Genomic DNA, 20,774 nt, shown 5'->3' with positions numbered 1-20,774 from the left:
AGCCCCATGTCGTCGCGTTTTTTTTATTTTTATTGTCCAATCGAATGAATGGAGAGGCGGGCCTTCCGTTGTGGTGACGTTTACCTTGATGAGACTGACAGGACAGCTGATTCGGGGGTTTCCTAGCAACATAAAAAAAACACAGCGCACTGCTATTTTCTAAATTGAAAAATGTTGACCAATAAAAGGGCAGAGCAGTGCGCCTCGCGTTTTCGAACCTCAAAAACGCGTTCTGTCTGATCGGGGCCTAAATGTGAATTTTCTCATTGTTATGGAGCACCCTAGCTTATAGATAACAGTAAAGCTAATATACTCATACTAAAAGCCAAAAAACTTCCATTTTGATTTCATGGGAACTTTAAAGATCAGATAAGGTCAAATAAAATAAATGAAATAATATAACATTTAAATATTAAACATAAATAGCATTTAAATAATAATAATTAAACTTAATAATAATAATTAGTATTATAATTACTAGTAGTAATGTATTATTAGTAAAGTTATTTACTAATGTTTTATCAGATGTATTACTTAAAGTAACTATTACATAAGTTACTAAAAGAGAGACTACATAAAAGTAAACGAAAACCTAAAAAAATCATGTAACCTTTGGAACGGCAAGACTTTTGTACTATTTTATATTTTTGCCTCAGACCCGTCGGTCTGGAAACGACTGGTCGCCTGTAATAGCAGCTCTGTGATTGGCTGCCGCCGTTTCGTCGTCACGTTTCCCCGTGACGTTGCCGAGAACCTCCAGCAGCTTGTCCGACGTGCCAGTGACTACAGAAGGCCCAGTGTGTGGTTATAGACGATGCTAGTTGGAGTTGCGCATACACACCCAGCCTTTTATCAGTATTAATCACTTGCGCGTCAGGATGATCATAGATAATGTTGACGCTCTGAAATCCTGGCTGGCTAAACTTCTTGAACCCATGTAAGTGATGAACAGTGACATTTTAAGCAGTGAAGCTAACTGGCGCTGCTAACATGCTAACACGTTAGCCGGGGTTCAAATCACTTATCCGCGCTGCGAACAGATATCGTTTCCTTTGATTTTGTGTGTGTATGACAGTTCAATTGTGTTGTGTTTATTTATAAGCTCCTAGTGTGCAGAAATCTAACACACATCCTAGTTTGAACCATGTAGCAGGAAGCTAAGCTAAGAGGGTCTGCTGGCTGAGTGGGGTGGTCATCAAAACAGCCTGATAGTTTTCATAGACTGGGCCAAAACAGGATCAGGCACGAGTTATTTTAGTTTTAGAGCCTTGGCATGTAGGATCAGCTGGAAGACAGTCAGTATGAGTTTGCTTGGTGGTTCTTGTTTTAGCTGCCAATGTGTCATGTATTTGATCTCAGTGCATCTTAGTAGATCAGCTAGTAAACAACTCTGTTGTTGTGCATTGACCTGCATGAATGTGCTTGACTTTTGGTTCAAATAGAAGGCTTGCATTTACACAAATGATCCTGAGCTCTTTTACAGATGTGATGCTGACCCATCTGCACTGGCGAACTATGTTGTGGCATTAGTAAAGAAGGATAAACCAGAGAAAGAACTCCGAGCATTGTGTGCGGATCAGTTGGACGTGTTTCTTCAGAAAGGTATCAACTAAAAGTCTTCACATCCCTGATATTCTGTGTAAATTACTATGCAAATATTATTGAATTCGGACCTTTTTTACATTCACTGAATCGGTTCTTTGTTCTGCTTGTTTCACAGAGACTACAGGGTTTGTTGATAAACTCTTTGAATGTCTAACCACCAAAAATTATTTGGGAAATCCAGCTGCTAAAGAAGAAATTAAAATCCCAGTGCAGAAGCTTGAGGAGAAGGAAGAGGTAAAACTTATTTTTTTTATGTCACTGTAAAAAAAGGGTAATATCTTTCTTTCTTACTATTAAAACTGTAGAATGTGTTTAAAAGTGCCCCAATTATGGATTTAAATCTGAAAGTGAAATCCAAGTTTTAAACCGGAAAGTGCACCATATATAAAGTTATTGTCTCTCAAAAGCAAGAGTCGACTCTGAGTCGATTGAAAAAATTGTTTTAAAACTGTCCCAAGCGGTTTCGTTGTGACGTCAAGACGAAACATTAGCATATCCGGCGCATTTTCACCCTTGCTTGGCATTTTGATACAATTTCCACCTAAATTTATTCGGCAATTAATTTGTCTGTGAAAGGTCCACTGAAATAATAAATGGCAACAGACCCCAAGATGAATCGTATTACAGCACATCACTTCTCACACTTTCTTACTCCGATTCTGCATGAAGTGCCATAAACTACATTGTAGGGATGGCTCGATACCACAATTTTGGATTCGGTACGGTACCACAATCTAATACCGAAGTACCGATATTAAATCGATACCATACAGGGTCTGAATTTTGGTGCGGATATTGCGCATCATTTTCTCTCTCACAGGTTTGGGGTTTATAAAGCAGGAAATTAACGCTAAGGTTTATTATTAAGGTGAGACACGGCAGGTGAAAACATAGTTTTTTTCCATGCAGTGGTCAATTTTGAGATTTTGGGCCAGTTTGCTCCCTTAACATTTAAGCTTTCATGTCAAAATGAAAAAAATGTCAACATTACACATTAAGGTGGTTATTTAATTATATTTTGTCACCTGAGAGAAAGTGGAGACAACGCCGAAATCAGCTCATAAACGTTCACAGAAAAGACCAAGTAGCAAGAGCTAGTAAAAAGAAAGTAAACAACAACAGATTAGACGACGAAACCCCGTCAGAATTAGATTCAACTAGTTATAGATGGACCAATACAACAAACCGGGACAGTTCGTCTGCAGTTTGTGTGACTGGTGTTATGTGTGTTTGTTTGTTAAGGTAGTTTTCTAATAGCTATTGCTATTAATAATTTATTCATTTATCAATTTCCATGTGTTTTAAATATTATACATTACTGATATTAATGAACTAAATATATATTTTGTTTGTAGGTTGGGGGTTTTATAGAAGTGTTGGTAGTTATACAGTATAAAACTTTAAAGGCCGTTTTCTCAAAATTAGTTTTTTTCTCATACTCAGAGTCAGATATATCCACTTCAGTAGGACCTACAAGCACCAACTCTTGCAGTCTTATACTCAACTATATTCTGAAGGCTTTTACAGAGGGATTTGTTTATATATTTCTCCAAAAAACATGGCGGAAATGTATTTTTTTTAAGGCTATTGTCAGTATTCTAAAGCACAAAATAAGATATGCAGAATCCCCTCTGTAAAAGCCCTCTCATCTAATATGTCAACACATAGAACCAAGAATTTTAAACATGGTCCTTTTCAATTTCCAGATTTTGTTTTTGGAAAAATATGCAAATGAGCGTATATTTAAGTAGATAAGGCCTCATTTGCATATTAAAACATTAATTTACACAAAACTTGTAATACATTTTTTTCTTATGTTTATGCCAGTAATAAACTGGAGAAGTTTCACAGTGATATCTTCGAATTAAAAAAAAAATTCCTATTCACCTGTAGTGTCTCGCCTTAAAAGAATAAGCAAAGATTATCACATCAAATCAGTCATTTGAAAACTTTCTTGTGAGAAGTAATTTCAGCAATACTCCCTTCCCTAGCTCACAAAATGAGCAAATTGAACTTTGAGCTCCGATTCAGCACTTTCGCTTTCGTTTCGGGACAGCTGATGGAAATCACTGCAAACGTCTTTTTAAACCTTGCCAATTTGAACATGCAAGCGATTTTATAGCATTTTGTAATACATGGGATTGGAGCTCTTAGAGAGAGAGTTTTCTTTGTGCTCATACCAACAACACACACACACACACACATACACACACAGCCTAAAGAGCTTGCACATTCCAAATTAAGTTGTTTTTCCTTAGTCAAATACACACAAAATTATTTAAAAACTGTCCATCTTTAGTGGTCACACAAACACAGTCTTGAGCGACTGTAAATAATGCAATGGTAGCCTATGCATTCAAATATTATGAAATCTAAACGTCACTGGTTGAAAGGAACGCTGGAGATTTCATTAGATTTTCATATAGATTTCATTTCATATTTCATTATACGATACAATCTTATGTATGTGCGTTGATCAGTGTTTAAAGAAAATAAATGTCTAAATTAGATTGATTTATGCACTCACTTGTCGATGTCTTGTACAAGTCAGGATGGGCAAGTGACTGATGCTTGGCAAGGTTTGATGGTTCTTCATCAGTTTTCTAAGCAAAGTTCCAAATTTCACTTATACTCTCTTTATCAATGTGTTTTGGGCGTGTTGAGTGAGATCAGGGTTGCCAGGTTTTCACAACAAAACCTGCCCAATTGCTACTCAAAACCTCAATCTCGTTTTGGGGGGTAAAATATGTGTTTTTTTTTGGCAGGGTTGCCTGCTAAAATTCTCATTCCCAGGGCTAAATAGCACATAATTGGGGTCGCTTCAACCCGCAGATATGGAAAAACATCCCGCGGCAACAGTGTTGAAGTAGCCCAGTTTTCCGCGGACTTGGCAACACTGAGTGTGATTCAACTGCTATATTCGTTTTGTCCTATGTTGCAACATTTGCCAGTTTTGCATCAGTTTGGGTAGCGCACTGCCATTTAGCGGAGAACTTCTGAACAGCAGCATATACCGAAATGAGCAAAATATCGTACCTTTTGAAATAAAATATATACCGGTATTTTCCCAGTACCGGTATACCGCGCATCCCTAATATAAAGTTATTCTCTTCCAAAAGTAAGAGTCGACTCTGATGATACGTTCACATCAGACGCGAATGACGCAAATAAATTGCGTTGGACTCTTGAACATTTTGAGTTTACTCGCTTCATTCGCGCGTGACATTCATTTCACAACAGACGCAAATTCGCATCATGGGAGGGGCTTCTGCCAGGCGGTTCGTCTCGTTGAGAAATGGCTGACATGGGCTGTGTTTACACGTCTTTTTTGTTAAAATCTACTGTTAAAATGTGTGACAAAACGTAGTTTTAAGACTTTTTCAGGCGATAATGTAGTTGTTTAAAGCTCAAATCTGTGGTTTATCTATAAAAAGACCACCTATTTTAAAATTTTATCTGGCGTTTTCGGAGTTGTGAGATCCAGGCGATCAGCAGCAATCCGCGCTCTTTAACCCCGGCGAGAGCAGCCTTTCCTCGGCTTGTGCTTCAGACATTTGCTGCTGGCTCTGATGTCTCGAGCTATAATTTGTCTTGTGTCATTCATGCAAATCACGCGTCAAACGCTCAATTTGCGGCGTGTCATCCATGCAAATCACGCGTCAAACGCTCAATTCGCGGCGTGCCATTCATGCAAATCACGCGTCAAATGCTCAATTCGCGGCGAGTCATTCATGCAAATCACGCGTAAAACGCTCAATTCGCGGTGTGTCATTCATGCAAATCACGCGTCAAACGCTCAATTCGCGGCGTGTCATCCATGCAAATCACGCGTCAAAGGATCAATTCGCGGCGTGCCATTCGCGCGAATCACACGTCAAAGGCTCAATTCGCGGCGTGCCATTCGCGCGAATCACACGTCAAAGGCTCAATTCGCGGCGTGCCATTCTCGCGAATCACACGTCAAAGGCTCAATTCGCGGCGTGCCATTCTCGCGAATCACACGTCAAAGGCTCAATTCGCGGCGTGCCATTCGCGCGAATCACACGTCAAAGGCTCAATTCGCGGCGTGCCATTCGCGCGAATCACACGTCAAAGGCTCAATTCGCGGCGTGCCATTCGCGCGAAGCACACGTCAAAGGCTCAATTCGCGGCGTGCCATTCGCGCGAATCACACGTCAAAGGCTCAATTCGCGGCGTGCCATTCGCGCGAATCACACGTCAAAGGCTCAATTTGCGGCGTGCCATTCGCGCGAATCACACGTCAAAGGCTCAATTCGCACCATGCCATTCGCGCGAATCACACGAATCGCGTCGCAGAAAGCGTCGACGTCAAGACGAAACATTAGCATATTGCCCACATTTTCAGCCTCGCTTGGCATTTTGATACAATTCCCACATGTGCACCTAAATATATTTAGCAATTAATTTGTCTGTGACGCGTTACACTAAACTAACATGGCGACGGACAGCAAGATGAATCAGATTACAGCACGTCACTACTCACACTTTCTTACTCCAATTCTGCATGAAGTGCCTTAAACTACATTGACACTTACCATTGAGAACGGTCATGTTTGAGATTGACTTTCTGGTTCATCAGTAACTCTGAACGTTTCCTCGTCGGACTCTGGCTCGAATTGGTAAGGCAAAATTGATGCCATGTCTGTTCATACACTGTATAAAATTTTCAACACTTGACAAGCCTTAATCCAGTAATGGTGATGGCCGTTCTGTTTCCGACACGCGCTGCACACAGTAGACCAATCACAACTGATTGCATCATCTGACCAATCACCGATATCAATCAATCGATAATGAGAATCGTTTGTCGATGATTTTCATTATCGATTATTACCGATTTTATCGACTAGTTGTTGCAGCCCTATCGTTGAGCGAATCCTTTGGGAGTCGTTAAGCAAATAAGGTAAAAATAAATGCATATCATAAGACATTGGAAGTGTTTTTTGGCCTTGCATGCATGTAAACCTGTTGTTAGGGACTCCCAAAACAAAAAAAAGGAACCTTTAAAATGCCATAATAGGGGCACTTTAAAATGTTTGGTCAATTCACTTCTTGCTCTGTTTCCGAAGATAATGTTATTTAAATTTTTGTTCCTTTGCTGGTGTTTTCCTATCAAAACAACCTTTTCACATTCAGTTGACCTGCATATATAGTGCATTATACACCTTAATAGTCATGACCGCTTTCTTGTGTAAATGCATAAATAAATCGTGTTAATATTTATGCAATAACATTTGTTTTCAGACTGGTCATGTTGAAGATGATAGGGATAACAGAAGAAGAAGAAGCCCATTAAGGAATCGTTCAGACTTCAATGAATCAAGGTTGGTTTCCAGGAGCCGTGTCTTTTTTTTACTGTTTTGTGTTGGCGGATTTTCTTCATATAATCTAAACTTTACATATAAAGGTTACAGGTTTTGTTTTGTGTGGGTGTTCGATGTTCTCAGTTTGTCGTCTTTGCTTTTAGTGCACACTGTTTTCTGAAACTACCAAACAATACTGTGGTGATTACGGGGATAGTATCATATGGTTTTATAAATATATACTCACACTGATGAGTCAAACATTATGACCACCTGCCTAATATGCTAACATGGTCCTCCGCGTGCTGCCAAAACAACGCCGACCCGCCAAGGTATGAACTCTACGAGAGCGCTGAAGGCGTCCTGTGGTCTCTGGCACCAAGATGTTAGCAGCAGATCCTTCAAGTCCTTTAGGTTATCAGGTGGAGCCTCTGTGGATCGAACTTGTTTTTCCAGCACATCCCACAGATGCTCGATTGGATTGGGATCTGGGGAAATTGGAGGCCAAGTCAACACCTTGAACGCTTGTTGTTCTTCAAACCGTTCCTAAACAATGTGTGCAATGTGACGGTGCATTATCCTGCTGAAAGAGGCCACTTCCACCAGTGAACACCATTGTCATGAAAGGTTGTATCTGGCCTGCTACAGTGTTTAGGTAGACACTGTAGGTCAAATTTGTGTCCACATGAAAGGCCGGACCCAAGGTTTCCCTGCAGAACATTGCCCAGAGATTTACACTCCCTCCGCTGGGTCATCGTCGTCCCACAGTGACCCTGGTGAATCACGTCCCGAGGTATACAGTCCCACACATACACGGCTGTCCACATGATGTAAAATAAAACTGTTCATTGGACCAGGCGACCTTCTTCCACTGCTCCAAGGTCCACTTCCGACCCTCGAGTGCCCATTGTAGGCGCTTTCGGCGGTGGACAGGGGTCATCATAGGCACTCTGATTGGTCTGCTTGGCCTCATACAGAGTGTTAGGTGACACATTCCTCCCACTACAATCATGTGTGACCTTCTGTTGGCTCAGGCCAGATGGGATAGCCTTCATTGCCCTCGTGCATCGATGAGCCTTGGCCGGTTTTTGGTTTGTTGGTAAATTCTCAGCACTGCTGACCTGGAGCGACACAAATCTCGCCGTTTTAGAGACCCTCTGACCCAGTCGCCTTGCTATAACAATTTGGCCCTTGTCAAAGTCGCTCAGGTCTTTATTCCTCCCATTTCTCCTGCATCCAATACGCTGATTACGAGAACTGATTGTGTGCTTGCCACCTTAATATGTGGTTTGTTAGGAGATGATCAAAAAATCAACGCTTAAAGCATAATATTTTGGCTCAACAGAATATAATTTGAAACCACTGTTTTCTATCGGAATATATTTTGAAATGGCATTTATTCCTGTGTTGTCAGCTGAATTTTCATCATTACTCCAGTCTTCAGTGTCACATGATCCTTCAGAAGTTATTAATTGCTCCCAAGTAACATTTCTTATTTTCATCTATGTTAAAAACAGTTTTGCAAACTTAAAGGAGAGATTTACACTCCCTCCGCAGGGTTATCGTCGTCCCACAGTGACCCTGGTGAATCACGTCCCGAGGTATTTTTTGGGACTTTAGCTTATTCACCGTATCGCCCAGAGTTAGATAAGTCCATACATGCCATTCTCATCTCTGTGTGTTCCATAACTCTGTCTGATGCACCCATCGCTAGCCTAGCTTAGCACAAAGACTGGAGGTAAATGGCTCCAGCTAACCTACTGCTCAATGAGTGACAAAATAACACCAACATTTTTCATGTTGTGATGTGTATAGTTACATCGTGTACTAAGACCGACGGAAAATGAAAAGTTGTGATTTTCTAGGCTAATATGGCTAGAAAATACTCTCATTCCTGCGTAGTAATCAAGGAACTTTGAGCCGTACCATGGGTGCAGCGGCGCACTGATATTACACAGTGCCTGAAAACAGTCCCCAGCACTCCCTGTGCAAGCAGGTTGTCACTTTGATGTTGACGGACGTTAACACTTGTGTAATATCATTGCGCCGCTGCACCCATGGTACGGCAGCAAAGTTCCTTGATCATTACGCATTTTCCGTCGGTCTTAGTACACGATGTAACTATACACACCATAGTTATTTGTCACTTATTGAGCAGTAGGCTAGCTGGAGCCGTTTACCTCCAGTCTTTGTGCTAAGCTAGGCTAGCGGTGAGTACATGGTGCTCTAAGTATACCATAGTACTACCATGGTAAGTGTCAAAAACCCTCTTACACCTGACATGAGTCCGTGTCAAAACCTGACCCTTCTCAGTGACCCACAGTATCTGTATGTCTCACCTCAGGGTTAGAGATGACCGCAGGAGAGACGACCGCAAGCGGCGGGAACTGGACCGGCACGGGAAGAGCGGAGAGTCATACCGGGAGCGACATGAGCGACGAGGAGGAAGCTCGCGGGGAAGAAGCTACAGTCGCAGCCGGAGTCGTAGCCGCAGCAGCAGCCATGGAAAGAGCAGAGAAAGAGAGCACAATCCAAGGAGAGGTATTGACCTTGCCAGATCACCTCCTTCACATTACTATTACTTATACTGGTATTCATTTGTGTGAAACTGAGGAGTTTCTTAGAAATATAATTTCATTCATAAATGCCTAAAAAAACTGCAATTTATGTTGATTTTTTTGGTATAAAAAGGTCAGGGGGATGTAACTGTCCTGTAAAGCTGCACGATTAATTGTCAAAAGATCACAATCTCTATTCCAAATTGTGCAGCTCCATTTTAAACAAAAAAAATTGTGATTCTCTATTTATCCAGAATCTTGCAGCTCTACTGTTCGATTTCATAAAGTCTCATTAAAAGAATAAAGAAAAAGGGAAACCTTAAAGGGGGTGCAACACACAGTTTCTGTCTTGAGTACCTTTAGAGTAGTATTCCATCCTTCATATCTCTGAAGAGTCTATAGTTTTATCATATTTATAAAAGACAGATTCGCTGTACCGATTCTTTCCGAAAACAGCTGTGCTTGTGCAGGTGTGCTGTGGGCGGAGCTAAAGAGAGGCACACACACACACACACACAATACCTCATGGTATTATCCCTGGATAACTTTCGATTCATTATATATGTTTGTGTTTTTTACATTATATGCACTTAAGTGCCGATTGCCAACAAAATACACACATTTGATTTCACTCACCACCTGCGGTTTCCACTCATGACCGGGAACAAACAAACAAACTTTCTCTCACAACTAAAACACACACACTTTTTTAGTGAAATTGTTGATTTTGTGGTCTAAAAACAAAATGACAGCACTGATGTAACCTGAACGAAGCTCTTGCTCTGGTTGCTCTCGCTCTTTGCACGCCCTCATCCGGAGAAGTGCCTATACAATATACTTTATGACGTCCTACAGGGCTATACTCGGAAAGAACTTTCAGAAACTTGTACGAATCCTGAAGGAGTGTATTTGGCACAGAAATGCGTCATGCGTCCAACTCATTTTTTTGATATTTCAGCCATGTTTAGCATGAGGATCCAACTCTTTAACTGTGTAAATAAGTCAGAATGCATGACTTAGCATTAGACATCCCCTTTAAGTACTTTGGCATACTTGTTTGTTGTTATTTTACTGGAAACACAACAGCTCATTAAGAAAAGAATATAAGAAATATATAAGAAAAAAAGTAAGTACACTGCATCAAAACAATGTGACACAAACAACATGCCAGGAAATTTTTTTTAAACTGAAGCTTTTTTATGTTGAAAAATATATTTAAAACGTAAAAAAAATCACAAATATTTTTTTGCTTTGTTACAGAAATATTTTCATATTCACACATTGAATATATAAGAGTCTTGATATATATACATATACATATATATATATATATATATATATCTCAAGACTCTTATATATTCGACGTGTGAATATGAAAATATTTTTGTAAGCAAGCAAAAAAATATTTGCTTGTTTATGCCTCATGACATTTTTGGAGAATTTTGAGCGATTGTCACCTGTATTTTAAAGTAGAATTTTAAAACTTTTTTTTATTACTGTGGACATTCTTATTCGTCATTGACTGCGCTGTTAATTAAACAACAATATTGACAAGAATTCTTTCTTTGCAAACAAGTCTTCAACAAATGAACCATTTCAAATGTGCTTTATCACAGCAGAGCACAGAACCAAATTTGAGCAGGAGCGGAAGGACGCAGAGCCTTACAACCCAGCCTCTGCCCACATGGGTAACCCACACCACCAGCAGACCCATCCACCTCCCCTGCTCCCTCTGCCCCTTCCCCAGCACCAGTTCCCCTCCTCGGGGAGCCCCGCCGTCCCCAACGCCGTAACCGTGGTAGCACCGGCTCACCTGCCTGACAGCACTACAGAGAGCTGGTCCACATACTTCACCAACCACAAAGACGGCAAGACGTTCAACAAGAGCAACACGCTCAAACACCGCTGCAGAGACTACGACGGTAAGCCCAGCTCAGTTCGGTGTGATTATGCTCGGATGACAAAATGAAGACTAAAAGCTATTGCTACTTTTTTTTTTAAATGCATGTCAAGCCTAACATTTTGTGAAATGTTCACTTAAAGTGCGCTTGTGCTGTCTCTTTACATACATGCCATAGGGTTGGGAATCTTTTGGTTCAATTTGGTTCTTGAGGTCACAAATTTCGATTTGCATAGATTTGATTGTAGTTTGTATTACTTTTCTGATTTGACTGCGGTAGACATTTTGATAAGTCCAGAATAAAAAATCCCACTGATTTAATTGTAAACCTAGATTTAGGTTTTTAATATTGGGTTTTTCAAAGTCAACCCAATATCATAAAACAAATGCTATTGCATAAACACACATGACGTGACTTCTGTAGTAAAGCAAGGCAGCCCTGAAACAAAAACTACTTGGTACATAAATAAAATTCCTTGAAGCAAATATAATGGCAAGTGTATATAACTGGTAAATGAATAAACAACAGGACAAATGCAACATAAAAAAAATATACAAATGAAATAAAGTAAGTTTTTCGGGTACAGTAGCCTAGTTTTATTAACATGTCTTAAGAAATACTACAGAATTTGAATATACTGTTTCATTTTTGTTCACGTAGGAACGTAACAGAGTGTGTTTATGTGAATATTCCACACAATGTTCATTTTTACGTGTGTGTGTGTGTGTGTGTGTGTGTGTGTGTGTGTGTGTGTGTATTTGACCATGCAAGCACAATAAGCTGTGAAAGAGAACTGATTTGGGATTGCATGCCTCTTATTTCATGGCCACTGTGGCTAGTGATTTTCCAAAGTTACTAGTAGCCACTCAGAATTTTCACTGGCCAAAATTTTTTTGTTGGGAAATTTGTTGTTGTCTACAGGGAGTGCAGAATTATTAGGCACGTTGATTTTCTGATCATATTTTTTTTCCAGGCACATTTGACCAATTCCAAACCACAGTAATCCTAATAACTACTATTGATTTAGTATTTAATAATGTATAAGTGATATATAATTGTTCATGAAGGCTGGAAATGAAAAACACCTTATATTCAGGTGTGCAGAATTATTAGGCATGTTTTCTTTTACAGATAAATTGAGCCAAAAAAGAGATTTAACTCAGACTGAAAAGTCAAAAAGTATTAAATGCCCATGAGAAGGATGCAATACTAATGCAATACTAGACATTGCAGTTAAGGCGTGACCATTGGACAGTGAAATGCTCGTTGGGTCAGCAGGATCTGACAAAAACAGGTGGCGGAGAAAAGACACCTGTTAACTGCAAAAGAATTAAGAATTAAGGTGAAGAATTAAGTGTGAAACCATCAGGAACCCTTTAGTCTCCAGCGCCACCATTTTCCAGAGCTGCAACCTACCTGGAGTCTCCAGAAGTGCAAGGTGTCAGGATCTCAGAGACTTCAGTTAGGTAAAGAACCCTAAAAAATGACCCCCACTAGATAAGAATCTCAAGCTGAAGTGTTGTAAAATACATGAAGAAGGTTTTTTTATAGGCTTTATAGGTTTTATAGGTTGAGAATGACTCTTGAAGGACCAGCACCACATCCTCTAGTACCACTGTTTGAAGAATTCATCTTCCAGAATCTGGCAGTACGTTTTGGGAGTTCATTTTAGTCCATCCTGAAGTCCGTTTTGCAGAGATGGACTAAAAATGAACTCCCAAAACGTACTGCCAGATTCTGGAAGATGAATTCTTCAAACAGTGGTACTAGAGGATGTGGTGCTGGTCCTTCAAGAGTCATTCTCAACCTATCTGTCCATAAAGCCTATAAAAAACCTTCTTCATGTATTTTACAACACTTCAGCTTATGATTCTTATCTAGTGGGGGTCATTTTTTAGGATTCTTTACCTAACTGAAGTCTCTGAGATCCTGACACCTTGCACTTCTGGAGACTCCAGGTAGGTTGCAGCTTTGGAAAATGGTGGCGCTGGAGACTAAAGGGTTTCTGATGGTTTCACCCTTAATTCTTCACCTTAATTCTTAATTCTTTTGCAGTTAACAGGTGTCTTTTCTTCACCACCTGTTTTTGTCAGATCCTGCTGACCCAACGAGCATTTCACTGTCCAATGGTCACGCCTTAACTGCAATGTCTAGTATTGCATTAGTATTGCATCCTTCTCATGGGCATTTAATACTTTTTGACTTTTCAGTCTGAGTTAAATCTCTTTTTTGGCTCAATTTATCTGTAAAAGAAAACATGCCTAATAATTCTGCACACCTGAATATAAGGTGATTTTCATTTCCAGCCTTCATGAACAATTATATATCACTTATACATTATTAAATACTAAATCAATAGTAGTTATTAGGATTACTGTGGTTTGGAATTGGTCAAATGTGCCTGGAAAAAAAATATGATCAGAAAATCAACGTGCCTAATAATTCTGCACTCCCTGTATATGTTAATGACCACTGTAGACATCCAAATCAAGTCTACATGAAGCTCTAATCTAGACAGAGAAACACTAACAGTTGCTTGTCTGACTTTTTTTTTTTTGGATGTACATATAATCTCAAATATTATCTCTGTAAATATATATTCTCTAGCAATATTCTCAACAGTGATCATTCAGCTATGAAGCATTTAAATCTAGCATATTTTTTGTATGATATGTAGTAAAATGCATATCCATATTTTCATATGATTTGACAGTTTATTTTATATATCAAAAATCTAAAAGGTGTACTTCATACTTGACACCCAGATAAACACTTTACAGTCAGTAGTCATTCTCTTCAAATGCTATTGAAGTTGTATATACCAATGTCGTATAACTTTAGAGACTGTCCCTAAATTAGCAAATATTGAACATCAGGCCAGCTTTATGCCAGTCATTTCAGATGCGCTTTGTTTGTTTGAAACTATTTTCGATGCTGAAATTGAACACAGTCAGCCACTGTATGACGAATGAATCTCCTGCGTACAGCGCACATTGAGAGCCGCTCTGAACAAAACTCTGGCTAATCTGAACGCCTCTGATTATTAGACATTGAATTCATAAACTCAATTGAAACACGTGTGATTGGTTATAATGCGCACCTCGATTATAACAGATGGCTTTTGAGAAGACTAATTTCAACCGCCAAAGTGGCAAGTGGGAGTGACTGTGTTACACGCCACAGCCGAAATACACCCGCAAATGGCTGCACGCGCTAAATTAAAGTGACAGCACATTGTTTGCAGACAAATAAACATGGATTGATTCGAAAATGTAGTAATTTCACCATAAATGCATATAATTAAACTCTACTGTGTTTCACACTGTTTCGGCTGTTTCCGAAATCACCATCTATACCTTCAGAAGGAGCACTATTTGAGGGGACAGACATTTGTAGTGGTGTCCAGAACCATAGTGGATGTTATCGAGTGCACTCGTTCAATCCCACAAAGCACCACAATAGCAAGTGTACAACTGATGTACGCTCGGCGGCTAGAGAATACCCATAATGCACTGTGAGAGGCCGCGTCTGACCAGAAGTTGCCGTCCGCAGCTGAATCATCCATTTTCCAAACCGCTGGTCCTATGTGGGTACATATTGCATGGTCAAGATTAATCTTTTCATTTACTACTTGGGCTGCAGTTTGCTAGGCAAATGATTATTAAACGGCAACCACAAACTATGCAAAAGCAGCAGCCCTTCAGGTGCACTCAGTGTCCGAATTCACTCACTCGTTGTCATTCACTCCTTGAAGTGAGCTATGTTATGGCTTGTTTCCACCGAGCGGTTTGGTACACTTTTTTGGCACCCTTCCTTTGGGGTACCTTGCACAGTAGTCCGGTGATAAAGGGTGGAGCTAGACTCACTGCAGTACGTTGATTGGCTGAGAGAGAATCGTCACTTGCGCATGCTACAAAAGGAATGACTACACAAGAGGTGCCATTTTTTTTAAAATATACATTTGAAACACAATACCGTTGCAACATAATGTTTTTTTGTCTTGTCTTGCCACTTTCTTCTTTGCGTGAGAATGACATCCATCACTACTTTCCGGCATACACCATGCCTATCAAGTAAGGGTTCTGTTGGTGGTGGAAACCCGAGCCGAATCAGGGTTTGCCATCCAGTATTGTACTGTACTCCTCGGTGGAAACAAACCATTAGTGGACTAATGTAGGGAATGGTGAATGAGGGTATAGGGGGTAATTTTGGATTCAGCCCAGGTCTGGCAGTCTCTACTAATGTGCTGTTGAGTTAAATCAGGTTTGCTTGATGGAGACGTACAAAATGTACAGTGCTGGGGGTCCTCCAGGACAGGTTTGAAAACCACTGATTTTAGGCCTTTAGGCCATTAGTCCACTAGTGTAAGAGGCCATCAATAGTGGATAATAATGTACTGACGGTAACAAGGTTGCGCTAGCCTGGATGCCAGCCGAACTTAGCCCCGCCCACAACATTTTTACTCGGGCAGTTCGGTCTGGACTTGATCGGTAGAGAAGTAATTATGCCCGAACAGAAACTGTTCGGACCAATGAAATTGTCAGGGCGGGCTTTAGACGATGATGGACAGATGATCAACAGTAACGTAATCATCCACGTCATCAAAGGCGCTTGGGTTGAGTTTGTTCTAATCCTAAACGGAGAACTTGTTCGTATATGCATTCACCTTTACTATTTCTCTCAGAAATGATGATCGTGTTGGTAAGTACTCTGTGTATCCTTAAATTCTTTTTTTACAACAACGCCAAAGATCGTTTACACATCTTTTTCTTCTAACGTTAGGCTACTTATTCCAGCGTGCGTGCAGGTACAGGGTTGCCAAGTTTTTACAACAAAACCCGCCCTATTGCTAACGTTCCTCAAAACTAGCCAAAAACAAGCCCAATAGCTTTCCGGGGGGGGGGGCGGTTCTCTGGGGAAAAAAGGCATTTGGGGGATAAAATATGTGTTATTTTGGTTGGGCTGGCAGCTAAAAATCGCATTCCTGGGTCTGTATATCACATAATTGGGGTCGCTTCAACCCGCGGACTTGGCAACACAGTGCAGTTGAGTTCTGTTGACATTTGACAACTAACGTTATGCGTCGCTCCGTTGCTCTGATTGGTTGTAGGTCTATCCAATTGAGGTCTTTCCTGGTTCGGTTGAAACACACCCCATAATCACAGCCCAACGGAGCAGTATCAGACTCATATTCTGACTAGAATTGAGTATGACGACATCAGGCTAAGGTTGCGCTGATGACGCTCACACAACCTCATGAGGAGAAATAAAACAATCGAAACATGAGCGCCGCTCACACAGAGAAACTCCGTTAACATACTGCAGAAAAAATTCAAAATATTGAGTTTTTATATTTATCACATATGATACAGTTAAACATCATCACACGAGTTCTGTTTACCTGAATACCATCACGACTGAAAATGTGAAAACTGATTTCATATGACAGTTCCATAAACAATTAATTAACATCAAGTCACTTACATTTTAGATGCAATATTTGTTTCTGTTTTTGATCACAAGATGTCCAAGATCACATCAGAACCATACCACATCTCACAGCAACAGCATGTAACCGAATGATTCAGCATTTTGAATGAATCTGTGAATCAAAGATAAATGATTGCCTCATTCTTGAATGAATCAGCCGTTTGACCGAATCGACTCAATGACTCACTCGGTAAGACGGTCACCTGCCACCAGCTACTGGCAGTTTAGTTTCTTGTTTAAACATTCTTTCCAACATTTCTTATGTGTATATTCAATAAATATTTAAAACAAATCTCATAACGTTATTTAATGCAGTTGCAATTTTTCAGTGTAAACTATTTAATTTGATCGGTAACAGCCCTATTGTGTCTTATTCGAATTAAATTTATTGATCAAATTTAACCATATAAAATGAAAGCTTGAAGCATAGCCTATATTTATTAAAGAAACACTTGACTTTTTTTGAAAATAGGCTAATTTTCTATTTATCGTAACTGAAAAGTTAAAGAGTTGGAAAATGAGCCTATTTTCAAAAATAGTGGTGTTTTCCTTGCCCTTTATAAAAAATGCCCTTTATAAAAGGTACAAATTTCACAAATATGCAGATTTAAATATGACAAAGCTGATTAATCACTGGTGAGAATATTGCTTCAGAATAAATTATATTTAAAAACGCTTTAAAAAACAATTCCGGTCAAGCAATTTTTTTTACTTGGATAAGGGGCACACATAGCTTGCCGCAAAGCATGGGCAAAAGTAATGATTATGAATATGTCAGGGCAAAAAATAGCAAGGAGACATTTTAATTATTTATCAATAAACTAGTGTTATTGCACCTGCTTATACTTTAGCTTCCACACTCCTCACACACACCTGGATATGCGTCTAATAATAGCGCACATTTATTTAGGTTAACATTACAGCGAGCAGCCAAGTAAAGTTGGTACTAGGGATGCAAAGGGGCTGAAAATGTCTGGTAAATTTCCAGAAACTTTCCAAAAATCCTGGAAAATTTCTAGAAACTCTTCAACCCTAGTTGATACTACTTTCATGTTTCAAATGATAAGCCATATTTATGCTCGATTAATGACTGGATTGGATTTCCTGCCTGGCATACTGTAATTACAGCTGTTGCCATTTTTTTTTTCCTGTGATTACCTGACTGATAACCTGTTGGTCGACTAACCCTTTTCTAGTCGACTGACATTTAGTCGACTATAGAGACAGAGCGTATTTAGGCCACGCCCACACCGGGGGGGAAAACAATCCAGCGCTCTCCATTGACTTTGCATTGCGTGAGGCTGCCTCATTGTCATTTCGGACTTATAACAAAAAACAGAACAATGTCTAAAAGCTGATATGTGACAAGGTGTACAGCAAACAAGCTAAAAAACACAAAAATACGTTTTTATAAGCTGTCGACCCAAAAAAAAGAGCATTTAAGAAGATAAAAGTGGATACAGGCAATACAAAGTGACGCTTCAGCAGGAAGAATGGGTAAATTTTGGGATCCTGACACTCAGTATGCCTCAATATGTCTGTGTGCAGTAAATATGTTGTCACTGTTAAGTCAAATATCCAAATGTCCGTTTTATATATGATATTTCCTGTCGTTGATTGCGTTCCCCTCTAGTCGCCGTAGTTCTCAGTGTAATATGACCCGTCGCGCGCTGTCTCAATGGCCTGAATCCACTTTTTTGTCCTTAAACGCTCGTTTTTTGGGTCAACAGCTTATAAAAACGTCTGGGTTTTTGCTTCTGGGTTTTGTTTAGCTTGTTTGCCGTTCACTTTGTCACATATCAGCTTTAATACATTGTTCAGTTTTTTGTTATAAGTCCGAAATGACAAGGAGGCAGCCTCCCGCAATGCAAAGTCAATGGAGACGGTTTGATTGTTTTCCCCCCCGGTGGGCGTGGCCTTCAGATTATGACGCGTGTCGCTCTGTCTCTATTAGTGGGCAGCCCTAAAATCTATATAGAAGTAATGCATTGAATAATACGTTTTTAAAATTTTGTTTAAACATGAATACATCTATGTAAGATTGTATAACTGTACTGTGAATCGCTTTTTCAGTATCAACTTTTGGATTTGAAAAATAACGAATATGTGTTGTGTTTGTTGATCAGGTGTGCAATGCAACATGTGAACGCACAATGAGTCCGTGCTGCTCCCGCATCGCAAATGTGCTGCAAACGGAGTATGTGTGAACCTGGCATTAGTTTGATATTTTAGTGTTTAAATACTTGCGGTCCAAATACATTTTGCAGCCACTGCATGTCTCTAAAATCAAAGTCAAATGATGTGTAACATTTCAGAAACACTGAAGTGTCTTGATATTCTCTAAGGACTCATTGTACTCTTCAGGGTGTCTGTTTCTAAACCGTCACTAATGACTGTGGTGGTGTAGCAAACTCACCGCGTGGCCTTGTGGGAACGCCATTATAGCTGCAGAGTTTATATTTACTACCCAATCTTTCTGGAGCGGGGGTATTTTTCACACTGGTGGGAGTTGGAGAACGTCCACAGGGATGCCTGCGGGGTGGATGGTTAGCTTGATTGTGTAATGATCTAAAGAAACTGTGATTTGGCACGTTGACGAGCGCGAGAGACGTGACTAGCCATACAGCACTGTTTGTTGAGCAAACTCCACTGAAGAACGACCTCAGTCACCCAACCAGAAGTTCATCCACCTTGACAAGTAGTCCCACGCCAAGGACAACATTTCTGCTTTTAAACCATGTAGAAAGACTGCTGTGATTTTGTTGATTTTTATATATTTTTAATTTTTGTTTGCAGAGAAAGGATTTTGTATACGAGGTGATCTCTGTCCTTTTGACCACGGTAATGATCCTCTGATTGTGGATGACGTCACGCTTCCTACCATGATCCCGTTTCCACCTCCACCAGGCATGCCACGGATGCCCATGCCACCCATGACTGAACCTCCTCCTGGCATGCCCATGCCCCCCCCTCCACATGGACAGCCCCCGCCTCCAGGCATCTACCCCATGCCAGGTAAGCGTCATTTTGATTTCAGCATGCTAGACTAGGTTTTTCATATATGAAATGATCATGGTGTGTGTGTGTGTGTGTGTGTGTGTGTACGTACACGTGTCTCAATCTGCTAAGGGGTAATTAAATGTAACCAATCATTAAATAATGTATCATCTTTTATTGGAAAATTAAACATTTTATCAAACTTTGATTATAGCCTTGATCTTTTAAACAACTGAGAAGATAGTGATCAAACTGCATTTTATAAAAATCACCTGTCAAGTTTATAATTTAGATTATATCAGCATGTGAGAGTCAAATTGGACGACTACAGAGACTCTTTTAACAGTTCATCTATTGGCAAAATTATGAAAAAAAAGATCAGTCAAGAATAAAAAAATGATTGAAATCCGGATTGTCATAATAAGAATGCATAGTTTGTGCATAAATGTCCGTCAAAACCAACACATGTTGAAAGAGAACCCGGCAAAGGTTTTGAATTGGATTGGCGTTTATTTATCTTCATTATGCTGTGTGAAGTATTTCACTCAGTTCCTTGATCATTCCCATTCAATTTCAGCAAGTGAAGAACAAATTTATACTGACGTGCGTTATGTATTATGCACGTTATCGTCTCTGACAGACGGCATATTGAAGCCTCTCAGGCCGCCATTTTCTCCCTCTTCTTGGAAAGCAATGACTTAGTCAAAACATCAGGTAGTTTGGGTTTTACAGGAAATGCGTGACCTCTGCTTCTTGTAAATACTACCGTGTATTGTGCACATAATTTTTTGACAGACATCTATATTGTGATATTTAAATGATGTGGGTTTGAAAACGGATAGATCGTACGGTTATAATTATTTATTTCTTAGCCGGCAAGTATTGTTGTTCTAATATTA

General features: G+C 39.9%; 1 protein-coding gene across 12 annotated transcripts in view; it reads left to right on the top strand.

Moving 5' to 3' along the window:
- The first annotated feature begins 729 nt into the window (after positions 1-729).
- Positions 730-20,774, top strand: part of rbm27 (RNA binding motif protein 27) — a 53,389-nt gene continuing 33,344 nt past the window's right edge. For 4 of the 12 annotated variants that reach the window (XM_079835648.1, XM_079835656.1, XM_079835647.1 and 1 more), the window contains exons 1-7: positions 746-937; positions 1,484-1,602; positions 1,721-1,839; positions 6,871-6,950; positions 9,274-9,470; positions 11,104-11,409; positions 19,675-19,893. In XM_079835648.1, the coding sequence (XP_079691774.1) occupies positions 879-937; positions 1,484-1,602; positions 1,721-1,839; positions 6,871-6,950; positions 9,274-9,470; positions 11,104-11,409; positions 19,675-19,893 (1,099 nt within the window). In that variant the 5' untranslated portion in view covers positions 746-878. Of the gene's footprint in view, positions 938-1,483; positions 1,603-1,720; positions 1,840-6,870; positions 6,951-9,273; positions 9,471-11,103; positions 11,410-19,674; positions 19,894-20,774 lie in introns of all 12 variants that reach the window. The other 8 variants (XM_079835646.1, XM_079835654.1, XM_079835651.1 and 5 more) reach the window with 3 other exon arrangements.

Source organism: Gobio gobio (assembly GCF_949357685.1).
Source record: "Gobio gobio genome assembly, chromosome: 14".
In the NCBI taxonomy this organism is placed as follows: domain Eukaryota; kingdom Metazoa; phylum Chordata; class Actinopteri; order Cypriniformes; family Gobionidae; genus Gobio; species Gobio gobio.
This window is presented reverse-complemented; position numbering and strand designations above follow the sequence as displayed.